Genomic DNA, 20,167 nt, shown 5'->3' with positions numbered 1-20,167 from the left:
GGGTCACTGACCAGAGGCTCAGACAGGGGGTAGGGGGAGAGGAGCGAGACTGAAGAAAGAAGGGTGGAAGGAGAGAAGGAGCAGGGGAATGGTGGGGAGGAGACTGGGAAAGGGGAGGGAGGGGAGCAGGGAGGAGGAGAGAGGCAAAAATAGGAAGTTGGATGAGGGCATCAGAAAATTGAAGTCACATGCACACCGATGTTAAAAATGTCCTGACCGGAGCCAAAGAATGTCATTTTCATACTTGACCTGACCCCAGATTTGTAGCTGGGTGCCATTGGGTTGCAGGGGCTACATTACAGTGCTGCTGATGGAATACCCACTACTTCCTGTAGCATCTAAGTATTCCTTGGAGTTCTTCCAACTAGGCATCATCTCAGCCTGTTCCTGCTCAGTTTGTAAATTCTGTTGGGATCTCAACAAAATATGGTATTACTACAGTCACCATGTAATTCATATACATAGTCAAACCCCTTTAAAATTCCTCCTGCCTTCCGGGAATCTCATGCCCTGAAAGTTGTGTTCCTTTTAAAAGACTGAGTTCCTTTTTATAAAGATGCTCCATTCTTGCAGGACAAGATGCATTTTAAAGGGAGCTGGAGCTGGGTTTGGTGCTCAAATGCCGTGAGGTGTATGTTATCTAATCAAGATGGATAAAAAATAATGGAAGTTGTAAAACCCTGAAAAAATTGCCTTTTAATAGAAATCTGTCTTTATACTATACTCAGTTTAGTTTTACTTTTTAGCTTCACTGATTAAAAGTGTCTAAAAAGAATCTGGTGCCAGTAATCTGGAGTAATCAGATGCTGATTAAAAATCACTGGGAACTGATTACATTACATCTCTGCAAGCATCTCTCAGTAGCTAACCATCAATGCATCTATTGTAGTATGTACATGAGACTTTGTCACAATTAATTCCTAACCAAATAGTTCTCTAATGAGTCTACCTGTGAGCTACCCCAGAAAATATATTGGTCATGGCCCAGAGATGTACACCAAACTCTGGTAAGTCTAGAGCAAAAGAGGTTTCTCAGGCTTCTAAGCAAAATGACTGATTATTGCTACTTTCTTAGCAGATGGATACTCAGATTCCAAGAATAGGCCCTTTCAGTCTGTCCCCAGCTCTAACTAGTTGATAAATAATTTCAGTGGAGAGTTCTAGATCTTTTTTTTTTTTTCAACATTTTACATTTGATTCTGAAGTCAACAACATTCTGAACTGGGAAAACTGTATCCTTAAAATGAATACAAAGTTTGAGATCATCTGTAATGCCACGCTTTTATAGCAGCAGCCTCTTCACGGCAGAGAGTGTGGCTCTTCACTGACCAGGCACGTTACTGCTTGTACCTGTGCTCAGCGTGTCTCTTGTTCATCACTGCTAGTATTGACTAACGAAAATCATTACAACCTGACGTGAATCCTAATGCTTACCCCTTACAAGTGTGAACCCAAACACTACTGTAGATTTTTCAGTGCGATGTGACTTTTGCAGATTGACTGGTAGATTGACAGAGAGTGAAGAATTGTTCTTGTTATCCTCTGAGGATAGGACAAGAAGCAATGGGCTTAAATTGCAGCAAGGGAGGTTTAGGCTGGACATTAGGGAAACCTGACAGTTGAGCACTGGAACAAATTGCCCAGGAAGGTTGTGGTATCTTCATCATTGGAGGCTTTTAAGAACAGGTTAGACAAACAAACAATTGTCAGGAGTGGTTTAGTTATTACTTAGTCCTGCCTTGAGTACAGGGGACTGGACTAGATGACCTATTGAGGTCCCTTCAGGTCCTACATTTCTATGATTCTATGGTAGATCTTTTAAGAGTTGGATCTCAAAGAAGCTAGGCAGTACCCAGGAGACAATGAAGTAAGTTAGCAGATATTTTCTAGTGCAGGTAGTTACCCCCTTGCATATCAACTCATAATGGCTACTTTAGTGGAGGCTACGTATTTGAGGCATGCTTCTAACATGAGATCCCCAGGCACACTGCTGGTTTTGTGAGGCATGTATACCTGCAGCAATGGATTATTCAAGATGTACAGTTATAATTGCCCATGTTTCTCAGCTTAGAACTGAGCCCTGGATTTATTTCCGTTTATTTCTTTGAAGCATTACAACCACCTGCTCTCCTTTTGCTATCTCAGGAATCTGATATCCACATGAGCAAGGTCTTTGAAGGTCTGCCTCGAGCAAATATGTGACATGGAGTTTTTAGAAAGAAATCCTCGCCTCCAAATCCTAGCCTTCGAATTAGTTTAATTCTCTTCTGTGTGAAATATCATGTGATCGCTTTCATCACATATTTTACTGGGGAGTAAATGCTCTAGTATTGAGATTGGATAAAATGAAATTCTGTCTATAATGAAATCATTAATATGTTTCATTATAATTGTAAAACCTATATGTCCTGATTCAGCATTCACATATGCCTGTTTTAGGCCTTGATTTGGGACAGTACTTAAGCATGCGCTTAAGTCCATCCCTGTTCAGGACAACAGTTATGCATATTCTTAACTGTAAGTTTAAAGTTAGCAACATGCTTAAGTGCTGACCTATATTAGGGGGTGCTATCCTGAATTGGGGTCTTACAACAATATAATGTTGACTTCAGTGGAATTACTCTGATTTGCAATGGTGTAAAAGGAAGAGGAGAGGAGAAACTAACTAATTTTACTAAAGTAATTTTCAAAATTAGGTACCTGAAAGTTGAGATGCCCAACATCAGTGGCCACTTCCGAAAATTCTGACCTAAATATATTTGTTAGTCTCTTTCTTCTCTGATCTCTTGTAGCAGGAAACCAGTGTCTTGTTACACCTCTGAGTGAGCTCCCCGAAAGTCCTCTTGATGGGTACACTATTGCCGTCAATTAGCTGAAGATAATACATTATGCAGACACAGATTTAGTAGTATTCAACACAGCACTAAGTTAGAGTGATTCTGGATACAATTCTTTAGAGACTCATACTGATCACTGTCTTTAAGTTACCAGTCATTTTGTAGTGAAATTCTGTTTGTAGCAAAATGGAATACAGTAAAACTCCTGTCTTGCATTATGCATTTCAGTGGATTTCTACTCCTATAAGGAAGCTCACTCTTATAGAAAGCATCTCTGCTCTAATAGAGTTCCACTGTGCAACTCCCCTTGGAATACAGCAGTTACTACCTTGCAGACTGCAGGTTTTAAGTACAGTTTCTGAAGTGATGCTGAACACAGTTTATTCTAGGCTCTGATTGGCGCTAAACTGTGTTCATTATCAATTCAGCTGCATCTGTTGTCAGCAACAGGTATTTTATGTGGCATGGACCAGGCTAAAGAGCATTTGCTGCTGCTCCATGCAGGAGAAGTAAGTCTCCGTGCAGCTGTCCCTGCTGTGGAGTAACACAGAGTTTGGCTCATCTTGCTGCATCATCTACCAAATGAAAATGAAGGTGTACCCTGCCCCAGCAGCCAGTGTCCCTCGCCACTGCAGAGGATCAGGAGAGCATATCATTATTCCCAAGGTGAAGAAGTGGCTCTTTTGCTAGACAGCTCCTCTCTGCTATAATGAATCTCAACTCACCATGAAGCATTTTTGTGTAAGTGGGTTCCCTTTGTTCCTAAAATGCCCTTCATTCTAGTTACGGATAATACCAAGCCACTGTCAGTGGGACACTACCATTTCTTAAAATAACAAACATTAGAAATATATTTTTTCCCTGCTAAACAAAAAAGTCTCTGGTTAAAGGGGACAGTAAAGTATTGTGATTGTGTGTCTCCAACTGAAAGAACAATACAGAGAATTGTTTCTGTATTCCTCAGAAATCACTGCTCTATCATGGGAAGTATTTAATTACTTTAGAATCTAATCATTTCATTTCTCCTTTCTGGATGGCATTTTTATTATTTTTATTTTAAACGCATTTACTGCACTTCTCTCAATCTGTGGTAAGGGGTTGGTTAGTGGCTGTATATAATCACTCTGCCAACTTCAGAGAGCATAAGTGGACTGGAATCAATAGCATTTCAGTGCTGTCATTCTGTTTTGAAGTTTGCTTTGAGCAAACCCATGACACACTTGAAGAGAGGCCATTTCCTCTTCCATTTATCACTCATTTGTCAGTGTGTGGGGATTATTGCTTTTCCACCTAAATGTAAACTAGTTAACTTCTAGCTAGGTGTCACAGAGTCCCTGGGCGATGCTCTGGAACTGCTCCCCATGAAGCCAGTCAGGACTCTGGGGCAGTCGCCTTTCTGTGAGCAGCCTGTCTTCAGGACACACAGCTCACACAGCTTCCACCTTCCTGGGTCCGACCTCGGAGTATTCAGCATCCTCTGCCCCTCCGTGTGCTTCCCACAGCGAGTCCACTCAGGTGGGGCTCCTGGGGAAGCCAGAGGGTCCTGCACCCCAACTTTGCAGTCAGACGTGACTCTCAGCCAGCCAGTAAAACAGAGGTTTATTAGACAACAGGAACATGGTCTAACACAGAGCTTGCAGGTGCAGAGAACAGGACCCCTCAGCTGGGTCCATTTTGGGGGGCAGTGAGCCAGACAACCACATCTGTACTTCACTCCATGTCCCACCTAGCCCCAAACTGAAACTCCCTCCAGCCCCCACCTCCTCTGGGCTTTGTCCCTTTCCCGAGCCCAGAGGTCACCTGATTCCTTTGTTCTCCAACCCTTTAGTTCTCACCTCGCAGGGGGGAAGGGCCCAGGCCATCAGTTGCCAGGAAACAGCGTGTCGGCCATTCTCTGTGTCCAGACCCCTGCACACACCTGCCCTCTAGGGCGCTGCAATGATCATACACCCTTACCCCACCACCTAGATACTTAAGAACTGCATAGGGGAAACTGAGGCACCCCTACACTATTCAGAGGAACCATTAAGAACAGTCCCACTTCGTCACACTAGGTCCCTGAAATGCTGAGTTCAATAAATGTTTGAGGTGGAGTCTGAAAATACAGTTAGAATATCTTGTGCTGCACTCTTATAGGATGAGGCGTGTGGGAGCCGGTTGCTGCACCTCCAGCCAGCAAGAACATATGCTGGGATCAGTAGCAAATGCTGGCTTGCGGTTCATGATGCTCCTGGTTGGGGGAGTAGTATAGCATGTTCCACAGCACATCCCCATTCCCGACAGCTCCCCATTAGGGATCTTGCCTTGACCAGCAGGATTCTTTTACTAAAGGGTGCACCAGACAGTATCTGTGCTTCCCACTGCACTGGCCGGAGAGGAGTCAATCAGACGCCCATCAGCATTAGATGCCAGAGCACTGAGCACCATAGTAATACCATAGACAGGAGAGAGAGAGACTTACTTACAATTACTGGCAGCTCAACTAGATGTTCATAATTTGGAAGTACAAGTAAACACAAGAGAGAGAGAGAGGGGTGTAAATTTCCAGATATGTGCACGCAAATCATTATCGCATTCCAGACATTTTTTCTCAGTCAAGGAATAATCTTCTCAAAATATTTTAGTAGTGTACACTGTACATTAAATCTTTAGTAGCTATTTACCCTGCTATTAAGTCTTTAGATTTTACTTTTCATCAATTTTTATGTTTTATCTAGGAAAGTGGACTAGAAAAAGTAACATTAATTTTGTATGATTTGGGTTTATAAGATTGTGGCTCCATTACTCAATTTAAGCACACGTAACTCTTCTGCCAGGTGGAGCCAGCAGCAACAAGGGCTGGGTTGAGTATCTAGGAGTTCCTTTTCACCAAACTGGCTTGAGCCCCCACCCAGTGACCTGGGACAATTACATACCACCCCCCCTGGGTGCCTCTAAGAGGCAGTACTTCCCCTCTTGCAAGCACAGAGTCTGAGTATAGCAAAAACTTTTAATAAAAGGAGGGAAGAAACTCAGCATTAATTTGGGAAAACACCACAACTACTGTTCATAAACCATAAGCAAAAGACCCACCCTCAAGTAGGTTGGGTAGTGTCCTTTTCCTGTCAAGTTCTTAAGTGCAGCAACTCAAAGTCCCTTTAATGTGCCCGTCCCTTCTCTGCACCCCACTCACAGTTGCTGTCCTTGCCCAGTGCAGCCCCAGAGTTCAGAGGTTCATCTGCAGAGTTCACCTCCCACCCTGGGTGGAAGGGGGGGTAAGGAGGCACCTTACATGCTCCGCTGATTTGGGCACTCGCTTGCTGCCCCGCCACTGATTGCTGCACCTCTCTGCAGGGCTCTGCTCTGGCCCTGGCCCTCTCCGCCAGCAACCCTGCTGGCCACTCCTCTCTGCTAGCTGCCTGGCTGGCCACTCGACAAGATGTCTTCAGGGCCCACCACTTAACACAGCTCTCAGTGATTTCAGCTGTTAGTGGAGGAGCCTCACTACTGGTGCACACTGGGCAGTCTCTTGCAATAGAGACACTGTCCCAAAGTAGGTCTAATACTTAGATATAGGTATCAGTGATTTCAGCTCTGCAGCATGTGACATGACCCTCAATTGAGTCTAAATTAGCTCATTTATTATACTGTGGAGAGAAAGGGAGTCAAATGGTGTTCAGAATCCTTAAACAGGACCCACACCAACAGGTAAAAGTACCTGTCCCCACCCTCTCTTAACTCATTGGGTTTTGGAACCCATGGCCCCTGCCTAGCGAGTGCCATTCAGTTGAGAGTGAGTCTCTCAGTAAGGGTATGCCAGGTACAGTTCTGGTGCCCTCAGTTCACACAAGGATAACAACCCTTTATTACTCCTGCCCCAATAACAAGGAGACTGGGGATCTAACACAAGCCACAAGTGATCATTTGGGCAAGCAGTCCCATCGTGCTGAGTACCTAGGCAGGGTGGGTGTGCCCATGCAAATGAGATCAACTCCTGAAGTCTTTTTCCACAGCTCACCACTAGATGTCAGGAGAGAGCTCATTCAGACTCTGCTTACACACACTTTCCCAAATACTGCTCTATTTGCTCCTGATTCAGCCCATTTACACTGCTGGCCAAGCAAGAAACTAACAAATTATTAGCATTTTTGTTTTCAATGGGACTTGTGTGCCTAAATCACACTCTTTTGAAAATCCCACCCTTAATTCATTTGCAACTTTCTGAATATTACATGCAAAGCCTTTCAATCAATGCCTGTTGTTGCAATAATTATTCAGTAGAGGGCAGCACTCCATCCACCATAGCTTGTTGTTGAGATCAATTTATTTATAAAATTACCAGCACCTTATTAATGTAGATAACTTTTTAAAGACGTTAAAAGCTACAGTCTGAAGAATACTGCTGCTCTTCTAATCCATTTAAAATGCTGTTTCATGTAGTAAGATTAGCATGTGTGTTCACTGTAAAGTATCGAATAAAATAATTGTTACTGATCAAAGTCAGACTGAAGACAAGCAGTGTTGCTCTTATATAAGTGAATTAGATCTCTTTCACAATGAAGCCTACATCATAAAGATTGTCAAAAGCCTGTAATTAATTATTTGATGTTAACTGTTGTTTTTTAAAAAAGGCAAACCAAGGAAGGGCTAATGGAGAGTCACTCCAGGAAACTCTTTATCACTTTCTTCCTAGTCTCTACATGGCAACTGTTTATAAAAGTTGAGTCCAAAAACAAAGTTGGGTTCAATATATGAAAGTATGAACCCCCCTGCGGAATCATAAAGAGATTAGCTAGTTCTGAGGAAATTAGCATTGTTACGCTAGTGCTCATTAACATTGAAGTATACAAACACTCATTTGCATATTTATTCATTCGTTAACTCATATCTGAGTCTTATGTGAGCTCTTCTCTACAGTTCGTGTTCTTAGTTTTCTTTCCAGCTCCAGAGGCAAACATGCTCATCAATGGATTTAAAAAAAACCAGTAGATGCCACCTGAATTATTAAACTGCTACTCTTATTTCTAATCTGTGTGCTCTAGTAGTATCATATTGAATCTAAACTGCACATAATGCAAATGATGCCAGGCAATAATGGTGGATTTTTGACTTGCCACAGATTGTCACTGAAGATATAATACTCATTTTCAAGAGAGCTTCATTGTTCTTTTTTCTTTCAGGAAGCATTGTGAGTGTTGGTGACCCTAAGAAGAAATATACACGATTTGAAAAAATTGGTCAAGGGTAAGTACTGTTCATAGAATCATAGAATATCAGGGTTGGAAGGGACCTCAGGAGGTCATCTAGTCCAACCCCCTGCTCAAAGCGGGACCAATCCCCAACTAAATCATCCCAGACAGGGCTTTGTCAAGCCTGACCTTAAAAACTTCAAAGGAAGGAGATTCCACCACCTCCCTAGGTAACCCATTCCAATGCTTCACCACCCTCCTAGTGAAAAAGTTTTTTTCCCAATATCCAACCTAAACCTCCCCCACTGCAACTTGAGACCATTACTCCTTGTTCTGTCAGAATATCAAGGTTGGAAGGGACCTCAGGAGGTCATCTAGTCCACCCCCCTACTCAAAGGGGACCAATCCCCAAATGGCCCCTTCAAGGATTGAACTCACAACCCTGGGTTTAGCAGGCCAATGCTCAAACCACTGAGCTATCCCTCCCCACCTTGGAATCTTGGGTTCCATCCCAGTCTGCAGTTGGAGTTATATGCATAAATATGGGCCAAATACTTTGCTGGCGTTACCTCTTTGAAGTCAAAGGAGTTACATATACATTCAGAATATTTGTTTTGATTGTACTTGTTCCCTCCACATTGATCAGTATTTTCTTGCGGCCAAAAGGAGTCATCAAAGAAATTTTCATGATGGCTGGCTTGATTGCATAAGTTACTGGGACATGGCAAAATTGTCATCCCTCAGATGTGTGGTGTGGTTCATCTGCCTTCATGGAAGAAGCCATTTTGATATGACCAAGAATTACATAGGTCTACTAGAGAAACAGAAGTTTACCTTTACTTTATTGCATGAAAAATGCCATTTATCATTTTATCTGATGAGTGTTATTGTGCAGCTCAAAATGACATTAGTCAAAAATCATTTAGTGGTTAAAGAGAGTATTTCAGGAGTCAGGTTTAAAATCATGTAATTTGAGAACAAAAGTCAGAGGCTAAATAACCCTTGTTTCCCAGCATATGTAATGAAAAGTATGTATACAGAAATGCAATCCATTCTGATGCACAGAATCCTCAATAGCTGCCCATAAGTTACAGCATTTGCTAGTAATGAGAAACATGGTGTCTTCAAAGTGTTAGGCGTTTACCCAGAATGGAATCCTATGTATGCTTTATCAGACTGGTAAGAACAAGGTAATTTTGAAATTGTGTGGTGTGTGACATGCATTTTAAATACTAATGCTGACTACATATAGGGTCTGATTCTCTTCTCCATCACAGCCCGTTATGTAACATTGTAATTCCATTGTTTTCAGTGGAGTTACTCCAGATTTACATAATGTAAGAGCAAAATTGGGCCTTCAGGTTACCAGCAATAATTATCACTGAATTAAGGGTACTGAGATTAGCAGGTATCTTTGCACATTGTATATATTATTGGATTTGGAATTTTCCGTAACTTCTGGTTGACTTGGAACTGGTACATGCAGAACAAGAAGAGACCATGTCTTTTCAAGCTCACATTGCTTTTTCTTTTAGGTTTTATAATAAAAAGACTCTGGTTTGAAAGGGCAGTTATAGGAAGACGATTTCAAATAATGTCAGCTTTCATTACTTTCATTTACCTTATATCACTTAAAATAGATAAAACTACATCTTCATTCTGATTCTACAACGTCAAATGTGCTCGTTAGAGTTAAACGAGAAATGAAACGTAATATGACCCATAGTATAACAAAGCCACAATCCACCTTACAGGGTGCTCTGAATGGGTTTAGGTAGGAACTTTTTGATCATCTTAAGTCCCAATGTGAGTATTTTCTAATGTCCATAAATATACATTTTAGAATGTAAATCTTGTAAACAGGATCAAACCGCATGTATGTAAGTAGTGAGAAATTAGGCTCTTCTTTAACTTCTTGAGTTCTTCATTCGATACACTTGTGTCTTCCTGTACTTATAGTGGTGCCTCTTTCTGGTATTGTTTTCGTGGAAATTCTCTGACCTGTGCAATCACAAATCTAATCACTTGTAGATTAAGCATGAGGCGTATTCTCACCAGAGCTGGGCATTACAAAGATGAGATCATTGCACTCCTCTGATGGGATAAACAAACACTAATATAATGTGTTACTGCAAGTTATTTACTACAGCCACAAAATATTATTTACAGAAGAATTAAAGTCTTTGCATTTCTGATAACCATTTATGGGAAACCATAAGATTTTTTTGCTGGGGTTGTACATTAAACAATGTATTATCATTGTAGAAGCAAATATCTTTCCAGGAGTTTAGAAGCAGGTAAAGCTTTAGTAGCCATTATTCTAACAATCTTCTTATTTTGGGCTTCTAGAATTGGAGCATTATGTGTTACTCACTTTTACTCAAAACTTTACAGAAAATCTAAATTTAATATGCTGTACTCCAGTGTATTAGACAGCAATTTTATCAAAGAAATGAAGAGGCTGTTTCTTTAGTTGGGATTATGTGAATTTGGGGAGGGAGGGAGGGAGGAGGGGAGAGAGAGAGACACACACCTTGCCTCAAAGCAGAAAGTTTTGCTGAAAACAGCAAGCAGTGGACACAAGTGAGGTATATGTATCTATAGAAACAAACTCACTTCTGTCTGCATTTCTTTTTTCTGTCCAGACACTAGAGAACAATGTTAAGACTGTAGCAAACACATTCTTCCTTTAAGCAGGTCACTTTACCCTAGAACTATAGATAGTGCAAGAGTGCAGTGGTTGTCAGGGAGCTGCAAGGCACATAAATACTGCTATTACCAAAATAACTTATTTTGATGGCAAACATTTTGTTTCAAAATGCAGATGTGCAAAGAAGTTTAGATAAAATAAGAACTGTCTGGAATTATTGCCCAAAATTCAACTTGAAATAGACCAGAACCATTTTGAGCCATTGTTAACTTCATATATATATATATATATAAGCCTCCCCAAAACACCCCAACAACCCATCTTACACAATGTTAAAGTGGTAAAGTCAAGCTCTTAAAAGTTAGGAAATGACACAATTAAGGTTGCTCATGCATTTGCATTATGATAGGCTTTAATTAAATGATCTCACACTTCTTTGACACAACTTCCCCTGCCTCATTCAGTGTCAGGAGAACAGCTAAAGGCACCCTTGACGCTAGGGTAACCTGCTTTCTCCCACCAAATTTCAAGTCCCTACTCCCGAACATGGACCTACTAGAGCTTCTCAGTGAAACAGTTGTAGGAAGTTTTTAACAGGCAAAACAACAGTCTTGGAAGTGACTGAACTTTCAAAACCAAATTTTCAGCTAAAGCTTAAAAAAAAAAGTAGCCTGAGACCAACACCCCACATGGAAAATTTCAGCCCAACTGATTGAAGTTTGGCAAAGTTACAAGCACCTGAAAACAGGAAACAGGGTCTTCTAATGGAAAATGTTGGGCAGCCTTAACCGTCAGCATGACTACCAACTCTCTACCTACTACGGTGTATCATGATGACTTTAAACTTCAGACCTGCAAGTAGGAAAACAGTGAGAGAAGCTATTCTTGCTGGATTTCTTAGTCACTTAAAAGTGGGGTGTATAATATCTTTCACAACAAAGAATTCCTGTTTGATTTTGTGACCACAGAATTTTGGGTTAGCATCTGAATCATTGCAGGCTTCCCTGAAGGAAGCTTTTTGGAGACACTCCCATCTTTTTTTAAACTGTGAAAAATATAAAATGACTCGGATTAAGGACTTACATTAAAATGCAGAGCAGTGTTTGCATTTAAAGAAAAGACGTACAAAAACAACCCCTTTGGTTTTATGATGACAGGACATACATTTAATCTTATAGCCAAGATGAAAATATATTTTGGCCGCTGTGATAGCAAAGCTTCATTCCACATATTTCACGAGTCTGGCAAAGGGAACTGTAAATGCTCCTTTACCTTGCACTGAATACAGATCCCAAAAGAGAGCTGAAGCACGTGGGAAGTGAAGTCTGTTCTGAGGATGGTATATACTCAGGCTTTGCTTTTCAAGTGAGACAAGGAGTTGATGTGCCTATTTACAAGATGGGACATAATAAATGAGATGATGTGGCCATCACTCTGTTTATGTATTTAGTTAATGTTAATGAAGATGACACAGCTTATTGAGCTGATTTCCTGGCATTTATTACAAATAATCAGTTAATATGATATTGAAGATAGTAATAGAATAGGATATGAGTGGCTAGATCTTTCAGTGGCTGTTAATAAGGAAACTGGAGACTAGAGGGGAAGACATGGTTCCCTGGCAGACTGCAGCTGAGGAGGATCTTTTGATTTAAGGAAAAGTGAATTGGGTGGGCAATCACTCAGCGGTGCTCCATATGGTTAGCAAACAGCGTACTTTAGTCAGCAGAGTCACACTCGGAAATAGGTGAGCTTCAGAGCTGAATCTCTTTTTTGGTATTTGTTCTTGGTTTAGGATTTGAGGACATTTCAGGATACCTAGGAAATGTAGGTTATGGCTGCTTGATAGAGAAGGCTACACTGGCTCAAATCAGTTTCTGGTTCCTTCTATCATAAAGATATTTTATGATTTCTGTGATTTAGTTACTTGGTTCATCTTCACCACTTCTACTTCACCAGGATACTGAGACAGATCCAATTCCAGATCCCACTAAGTGCCTAACTTTGTTAAAACTAAGATGTTACAATGTATTTTAAAAGTTAGATACTGAGCAGAAATTATAATCGCTTGGAAGAAAAAGTCCCTAATATAAAATTATAGCGGCATTGCAATTAATTTACAGCTTTATTTAAAATACTCATATCTATCTAAATTCTTACCAGATAGCCTTGAGCCTACAAAAAAAAAAAAAAAAAAGCATCCGAATTCAAATAGCTGTTTTAAATAAACCCTAACAGGAATGAGCTAGGGACGTACAGCTTAGTATTAGCAACCCTGAATAAACTGTTGGATTTTTATGAAAACAAATTGGATTAATCTCCACAATTAGTTTTAGAAAAATGCATTTGCATTTATATTAAAAGAATGCATAGCATGCCAAATGCTAACATTGTTTCCAATACAGGCACTCAGTCTATGGTGCACAAAAGAGTGAGTCTGCCAAATTAAAATGCTATGGAAATATTTCAGCTTCCAGGTGAACAGAACTAACATGAAGGTCTTGTAACACTGGGCAACAGTAACTGGTTTCAATTTAAATTAGCTGGTTTTCACTCAGAGTATGTAAATGTTCCAGCTTCCCTTCCCAAAATTTCCATCCTGGTCCATCCATTTCTGCAGACAAGCAGGAAAGGCTCTCTAGATGATCACAGTTTGAGAACCAATGCTTTAATTCAGGTGTTAGCCTCCAGTAGTGTTAACAAATGTTACCATGGCCCCTCGACATTTAAATCCATTAGGTGGTTTACTCTGTGTATTACCTCTTTCCAATTCTAGTCATCCACAACACTGTAGAGAAAGAATCTTTCTTAATCAGGAACAGATGGCAAAAAAACAGACTGTCTAGTCTGCATATGCCGATCAGTGTGTCACTTTATTTTCCGGTGGCTCTATGACAGACTCCAGATCTGCTTTGAAAATGAAACTTGAATATAAGGGCGATGAAGGATTCAAGTGTCTGACACCCTAAAATAGGAAGCTGCCGAGTGACTTGACGTATATAGGAATCTGGGGCTTCTTATTTATTTATTTGTATTCCATTTTAGGAGTCTAGGACTTCTCACCTTGCAGAATTTTACAAATAAAATTAACATAGTCTCTAAGTGCGTGTATACAATTAAAAATCACATAGTGCAATATAGCAAGCTAACTCAGGGCCAGCCCGAGGCCTAAGCAAATCTCTGCCTCAAAAAGAACTTCAGGCTTCTTAAACCATCCATCCATGTTGTGAAGATCAGCAAACTCTGGCTCTGAGGAAAACATTTAAAATATCTGGACAGCCGTGCAATGTTGAAAAACCAAACGAGAGCTCATAGAAGGTGAGCAGTTGGGCAGAAAATGGGATGTTGAGAATAGGAAATCAAGTTAGCAGCGCTTCATCCAAGAAGCGAGAAGAAAACATAAGTAGCTCAACTCAACCACATTTGAATCTCTCCTAGATGTTTTTCATCAATGTTAAGATAAACCTTTAGGAAAATTGAGATATTGTCAAGGGTTGCTTGTTGCTTTAAGACTAAAGAAACCAAACAGTGGCTCTGCAGAAAGCCTACAAGCAAATGCAGTGTAGGCTGTAGTTTTTGGGTTGTAAACTAACAGCTTCTCAGGTGCTGATAATCCTCAGTTTGTGACTCTGTCTTCCTCCTGGAAGATCTACAAAGGGAATCCTTTTCCCTCATTTTTGCCTGCTTTCTTATCCTCCAATGCCAGCGTCCCCAGAGTGCTCCTAGGAAAGGAGCACAGCTCCCTCTGAAGCCCATGGAGTGTACCCCTAAATCATCTGAAGATGACACAGGTAGAGCTGGTTGGGAAATGTATCTTATTTCCTGCAGTAACAAAACAGAAGAAAATGAACATTTTTCATTTTTTGTCACAATTTGGATGCAAAATTTTTTGGTTTTTGGAAAACAACAACAACAACAACAAAACCCTGAACTATTTTTGGTTTTTCATTTTTCAATAAAAAAGCCAAAAAAAATCAATAAAAAGCATTTTTTGTAGAAAAAATTTGCTTTTATTTTGGCCAGGTCTAGTCACAACAAATGACTCAGGGTGCTCCTTTCACTCAGGTGCTGAGCTTGGGTTTTTATCTTGCATCCTTTGCATGGTGTGGTGGCTTGTTGTACAAAGCTAAATACTGTGCTGGCTGAATAAATGTATTTTGTAAACATCTTAGGCAGAGATATGGTATATATATTTAACATTGGTCAAAGGCACTGTACATCTCCTCACTTCTTGGCTGCTGTTTTTTTCTAGGGCATCGGGTACTGTTTATACAGCAATAGACATTGCCACAGGACAAGAGGTGAGTGCTAATATTAAATCCAGATTTTTATGTAATTCTTCAATATTTTCTCTTTTATCATGAATATTATGTCATACTCATTGTTCACATATAGCTTAACATTAAGGTATCGGTTACTTTGATTTGCTATTGACTTAAATAGAACCAGAATTTCACCCTTAGTATGGCCAGTTGTTAAGTGGACTATTTTCCCTACCTACTCTTTCCTCAAACCAGTTCTTGCATCCTCTTAAATTTTATCAATCCCAACCTAGCAACCTAGACTATTATGGCATTCCAGGTTGTATTACGGTATAGAGAGAAATCTGTAAAGACATCCCAGATAGCACCTATTGCTGGTTTACACATAGTTTTTATTACTGATTTAACTATACTGGTTTAGAAATTGATATAGGTAAATCTGATATAGATAAATCCTATAGCGTGGAAGCAGTTTTACCAGTATAAAGGTATTTATATCAAAAGAGCTTATATCTATAAATTTACAACACAAAAAACTTGTGTAGAGCAGACTTTAGATTGTGCATCCTCTAACCTAACTACAGACTTATGGATAACCACAGGCTTGACGATACCCAGGGTTTGTCAAACAGTTCAGCCCATCTCTAATTGGTATTAGGAATAAATACGGTTCACTGCAGTAACCTAAGAAAGTTTCTCCAATCGCATTATTAAGCACTGCCAGAAAGCATAACCGGAAAGAGTATGAAAAGAGAAGTTATATCCTGCACAGAAGGACATGCTAGCTCTGTCTTAATTACTGAATGTATTAATACAACAACCTTTTGTCAGATTAGCTGATGGATGTTTCCGTCACTTCGTTCCAATTTATCTTAATCATTGATTCAATTATAATAATAACACTTAACACTTTTCTACAGCACTTTTCATCTTCAGAGTGCATTGCAAATATTAAAGACAGAGCATTATTAAGCCACAATTTTATATTTTAGTGACATTGAAGTTGGTTGACCCAGACCATTAAAAACAAGAAAACTCAAAATTAAAGGTAAAGATCTGTCCTTAAAACATCCATTTATGCTTAGGTCATGTCTCACAGTACAAGACACTACACACTGATCTAAGTGTGACCTTGCAATAGCTGGTCACAGTGCGGGGAGTGGAGAATGAATGAGGTCTTGAATTAAGAATGTCTTGACTTTGAACTTCCAAGTTTTGCTACTTTTAGTTGTCATTTTCATGTTCATTTCTTTTTTTTTTCAAACCAAAGTTTTTGAAATTATATAAAATCCTGTATAAAGGTCAACATTTGCAAGGTTAGGTGACTAAAGTGAGACCCCTAAAGCTATATTTAGACATCCAAATAACAATGGCATGATTTTCAGAGGTGCTGACCACCAAAGCTCCCAGTGACTTCTCTCAGGATCAGACACAAACACATTAAACTGACTGTGTTACTAATATACCGTAATGGGATTTTTATAAGGGTTCCTGTACCCTTTAGAATGGTTTAGAATAGTTAATGTCTACCATGAAAATACATGTATAGGCCCCAATCCTGCAAACGTTTACACACGTGCTTAATTTAATCACAGAAATAATCCCATTGACTGACTGCTCATGTGTTTAAAGTTAAGCACATGTATAAGTGCTTGGAATATTGGGACCTTACCCAGTTCTTGGGGGAGGGGGGTCTAGCTGAGGCACCTTGTTTGGATGCCTCACAGTTCCTGCTCACCTGCGTTCCAGGGAAGTGATTTCTTAACCAGGTCCAAAGAGGTCAACACAGAGCTGGAGTAGTGGCCATGAAGGGGCTGCTTGTCCCATGTCATATAGGCTGGATTTCATTCATTCCCCATTCAAACCCTTTGTTTTTTGAGATGGAGTGAATTTCATCTCCGGTGCATATTATAGATGGGACAGATAATACCCCGTTGTATGATGGATGCTTGACATTTCCTGTTATAAGACCCTGTTTTCCGTTGCCAGAGATCTGCTGCAGGCCATATTATTTTTGAAATTTTTTAGCCAGAATGGTTCAACTATCTCTGAGAATGAGGCTATTGAAAACTACATTATTTTGTCCATGTTTAAAAATTCTGGCAACTTTTTCTTTGAGAATCTCTAGTGTTTCCATGCTTTGGAGCAGGGACTCGAAATTTGGCCTTTCTCTCAGGGATGTGTCTTTTGCATCCCCTTTGATAGTCTGCTCAAATTTGGCAGTGTTGTAAGCATTTGAAAAATCACTACGTGTGCTCAGTAGAGATATCTTAGATTTTTAGCCGTTAAATTCCCCCAAATTCTGGGCATGCTCCAGCTGGGGGCTGAGTAGCACTTTCCTTGAAGTTGCTGCTGGGGGCTGGGCCTCAGGAATCAGAGCAAGGAGATGATTACCACTCCCACACGCCCACCGCTGGATCTAGGCAGTGTGGAGGAGGAAGCTGCTTGATTCAAATGTGGAGGGGACAAGAGTCAGACCTGGGTGAGGGTTAGGAGTAGATTCAGACAAGGAGGGTGGTAGATGGGGAGGAAAAGGGGAACCAGGGAGTAGGGACTGGGGGGAAACTGGGACTGGCTGGGCAAAGAGTGTGAGATTGGGAGCTGGGTTGGGGAAGGCTGGGACTGGCTGTGCAAGGAGACTGAGACTGGAAACCAGTGTGCAGGGGGAGAACTGGGACCAGTTGTGCAAGAAGAGTGCAACAAAGAGTTGGGGAGGAGGGGGAGATTGAGTGAAGAGTCCATGGAGGAAGACAATGAGGAGGGGGAACATAAGCATGGGAGAGGTGGAAGGGTGATGGAAAGCCAGGGGTGGGAGAGAAGGAGACAGATTGGATGAGAAGCCAGGTTGGGGGGAACTGGTATTGGTTGGGCAAGGAGACAGGGGACAAGGAACTAGAGGGGACTGGAAATGTCTGGGCAAGGAGACTGGGAACAGAGGGGAGGATGAAGACGGGGAGTGGAATGGAGAATCTAGATGGGGAGACTAGGACAGGTTGGTCAAGGAGAGTGGGACTGGGATAAGAAGCCTGATGAATGGAGACTGGGACTGGCTAGGTGAAGAGAATGAAACTGGGATGAGCAAACAGGGTGGGGAAGGGCTGGTTGCAGGGGGCATTTCAAAAGAAGTCCTACTTGGGGCGGATATGGGCAGAAGGGTCTGCAGTCTGGGATGGAACCCAAGATTCCAAGGGGGGTGGGATAGCTCAGTGGTTTGAGCATTGGCCTGCTAAACCCAGGGTTGTGAGTTCAATCCTTGAAGGGGCCATTTAGGGATCTGGGGAGTTGGGGATTGGTCCTGCTTTGAGGAGGGGGTTGGACTAGATGACCTCCTGAGGTCCCTTCCAACCCTGATATTCTATGATTTGCCTCTCACCATTCCTCTGCTATTTACAAACATCTGTGAAACCCACTGGCAAAGTGTCTCATTCCCTTCTAACATTGGTCCACATAGAGGATGACAATCTAATTTTTCTATCAGCTACTTCATTAGCGCAAGTGGCAGAGATCTGTGTGGTGGATCTAGAGGTTCTAACCCTGGTGATGACTCACATTGGTGCCAGTAAGATGCTACTTGATGGAATATCTGGGGGGTGGAGGTTACAGGTTGTGTTTTTTACAAACCTAGAAAATTGCATGCAAGACTTCATTAAAAGAATATTATTTGGGTTGCCAAGTCAAGCACTCAAGGTAGGAAATGCCAGAATTAAGTAGGTCTCTTCTGCCTTAATAATGTTCCTTTATAGTCGCTTTTTGTATGAAATTGATATAGGCATTTTATATAATTTATGTAAGGGGAATAACTAATCTTCCCTGTGGAGAATAGTTATTGAACTTGTATTGCTGCCATACTATTGCAAGGTGGTTTTATTTTTTTATTTAATCAAAGTACCCAAATCACTAATTACTTGCAAAAATGACTGCAATGAATTGAGACCATTTTGGAATAAGCTAGGACTACAGAATGTTAATGATATTAAGTAGCAGATAACATTTTTAAAGCCATTGTATATACTTTGCAAAATAAGACATGTGAGGCAGTGCACTCTGTAATTGTCACCCAAGTAGTGGGTGAAATAGTGCGGATTTCAAAGTATAAGGCATAGTATTGCAATGCAAGTTACTGAGCACTAGTGCCTAATTAAAGGGCAGTTTGGTATAGTTCTCAGCTGCTCTGAAACATATGGTCCCAAACACATTTATTTCTTTTTCATTCTGGTCTGTTGCAATATATGCTATTAAACTTAGTATTTAACAAAATGTCATTTTAGGTGGCCATAAAGCAAATGAATCTCCAGCAGCAGCCTAAAAAGGAACTAATTATTAATGAAATCCTGGTCATGAGGGAAAATAAGAACTCTAATATTGTAAACTATTTAGACAGGTAAGTTGTGCCAGTCATTATCACTGTAGAGCTTGTTTATATACTGTGCGTCAAAGATTTAGCCAGACAATTTTTTTTAAAATTTTGTGTGCAAATGACCATTTGTGCACACAAAACTGATCACTGAACGTCAGGATCCATTTACACAAGCATACAGAAAGCTATCCTTCATGTGTGCATGTGAAAGATTCCTGCAAACTATGTAGACCCAATTTTTGAAAATTGTGACCAGCACGTGCCTTTACTGAAAACAACTGTCAATAACTACATACATCTTCACGTTTTATGAGTTGGACACATTCTTCCTATTTTATTAAGTGAGCACGGGCAAAAAGTTCTAGAATCTATGTCAGTTGTTGCTCCCCGATAGGCATGATGCCATTCATGTAATTTTGGTGAAGACTAGATTCCTGCTGGGTTTTGTTTTTTTTTTTTAATGTTCATGTTTAAAGCTCTCCATAAACTGATGTCTTGTCAGTTTTAAAATTGTTTTTGTATATTCAGGGATGCTTCAAAAATGCACTGAAAAAATGTTTTTCCTGTGTTTTCACTTCTTTGCTTCTGACGGGCTAAATGAAAAACATTCAGCTACGGCTGGATTGTGTTTTCTGCAGGCAGCACATGAAGGATTTCCTCTCCCTATCTTTATATTATTCAAGGTTTTTCAAACTGTTGATCAAATTCCATCTTCTGCCACCATCGGCTGCTGTGCGTCTTATACCTCTTGGAGTTAATGGTTATATTTCTCTATATATTTCACTATGAAACAAATAATGTGAGACGGCCTAGTTTAACATTCTTTACATTTTCTAAACTGTATTTTTACTACCTAAGCCTGCTGTATAGTTAAAGTATTGCCTATAACCTTT

At 40.5% G+C, this 20,167-nt stretch overlaps 1 protein-coding gene across 4 annotated transcripts in view; it reads left to right on the top strand.

Moving 5' to 3' along the window:
* PAK3 (p21 (RAC1) activated kinase 3) overlaps window positions 1-20,167 on the top strand; it is a 194,609-nt gene that overhangs the window by 158,408 nt on the left and 16,034 nt on the right. For all 4 annotated transcript variants that reach the window (XM_027822620.3, XM_043522593.1, XM_043522594.1 and 1 more), the window contains 3 exons: window positions 7,997-8,060; window positions 14,908-14,956; window positions 19,186-19,298. In XM_027822620.3, the coding sequence (XP_027678421.2) occupies window positions 7,997-8,060; window positions 14,908-14,956; window positions 19,186-19,298 (226 nt within the window). The remainder of the gene's footprint in view (window positions 1-7,996; window positions 8,061-14,907; window positions 14,957-19,185; window positions 19,299-20,167) is intronic.

The sequence above is a fragment of the Chelonia mydas genome, chromosome 9 (genome assembly GCF_015237465.2).
Source record: "Chelonia mydas isolate rCheMyd1 chromosome 9, rCheMyd1.pri.v2, whole genome shotgun sequence".
Classification (NCBI taxonomy): domain Eukaryota; kingdom Metazoa; phylum Chordata; order Testudines; family Cheloniidae; genus Chelonia; species Chelonia mydas.
This window is presented reverse-complemented; position numbering and strand designations above follow the sequence as displayed.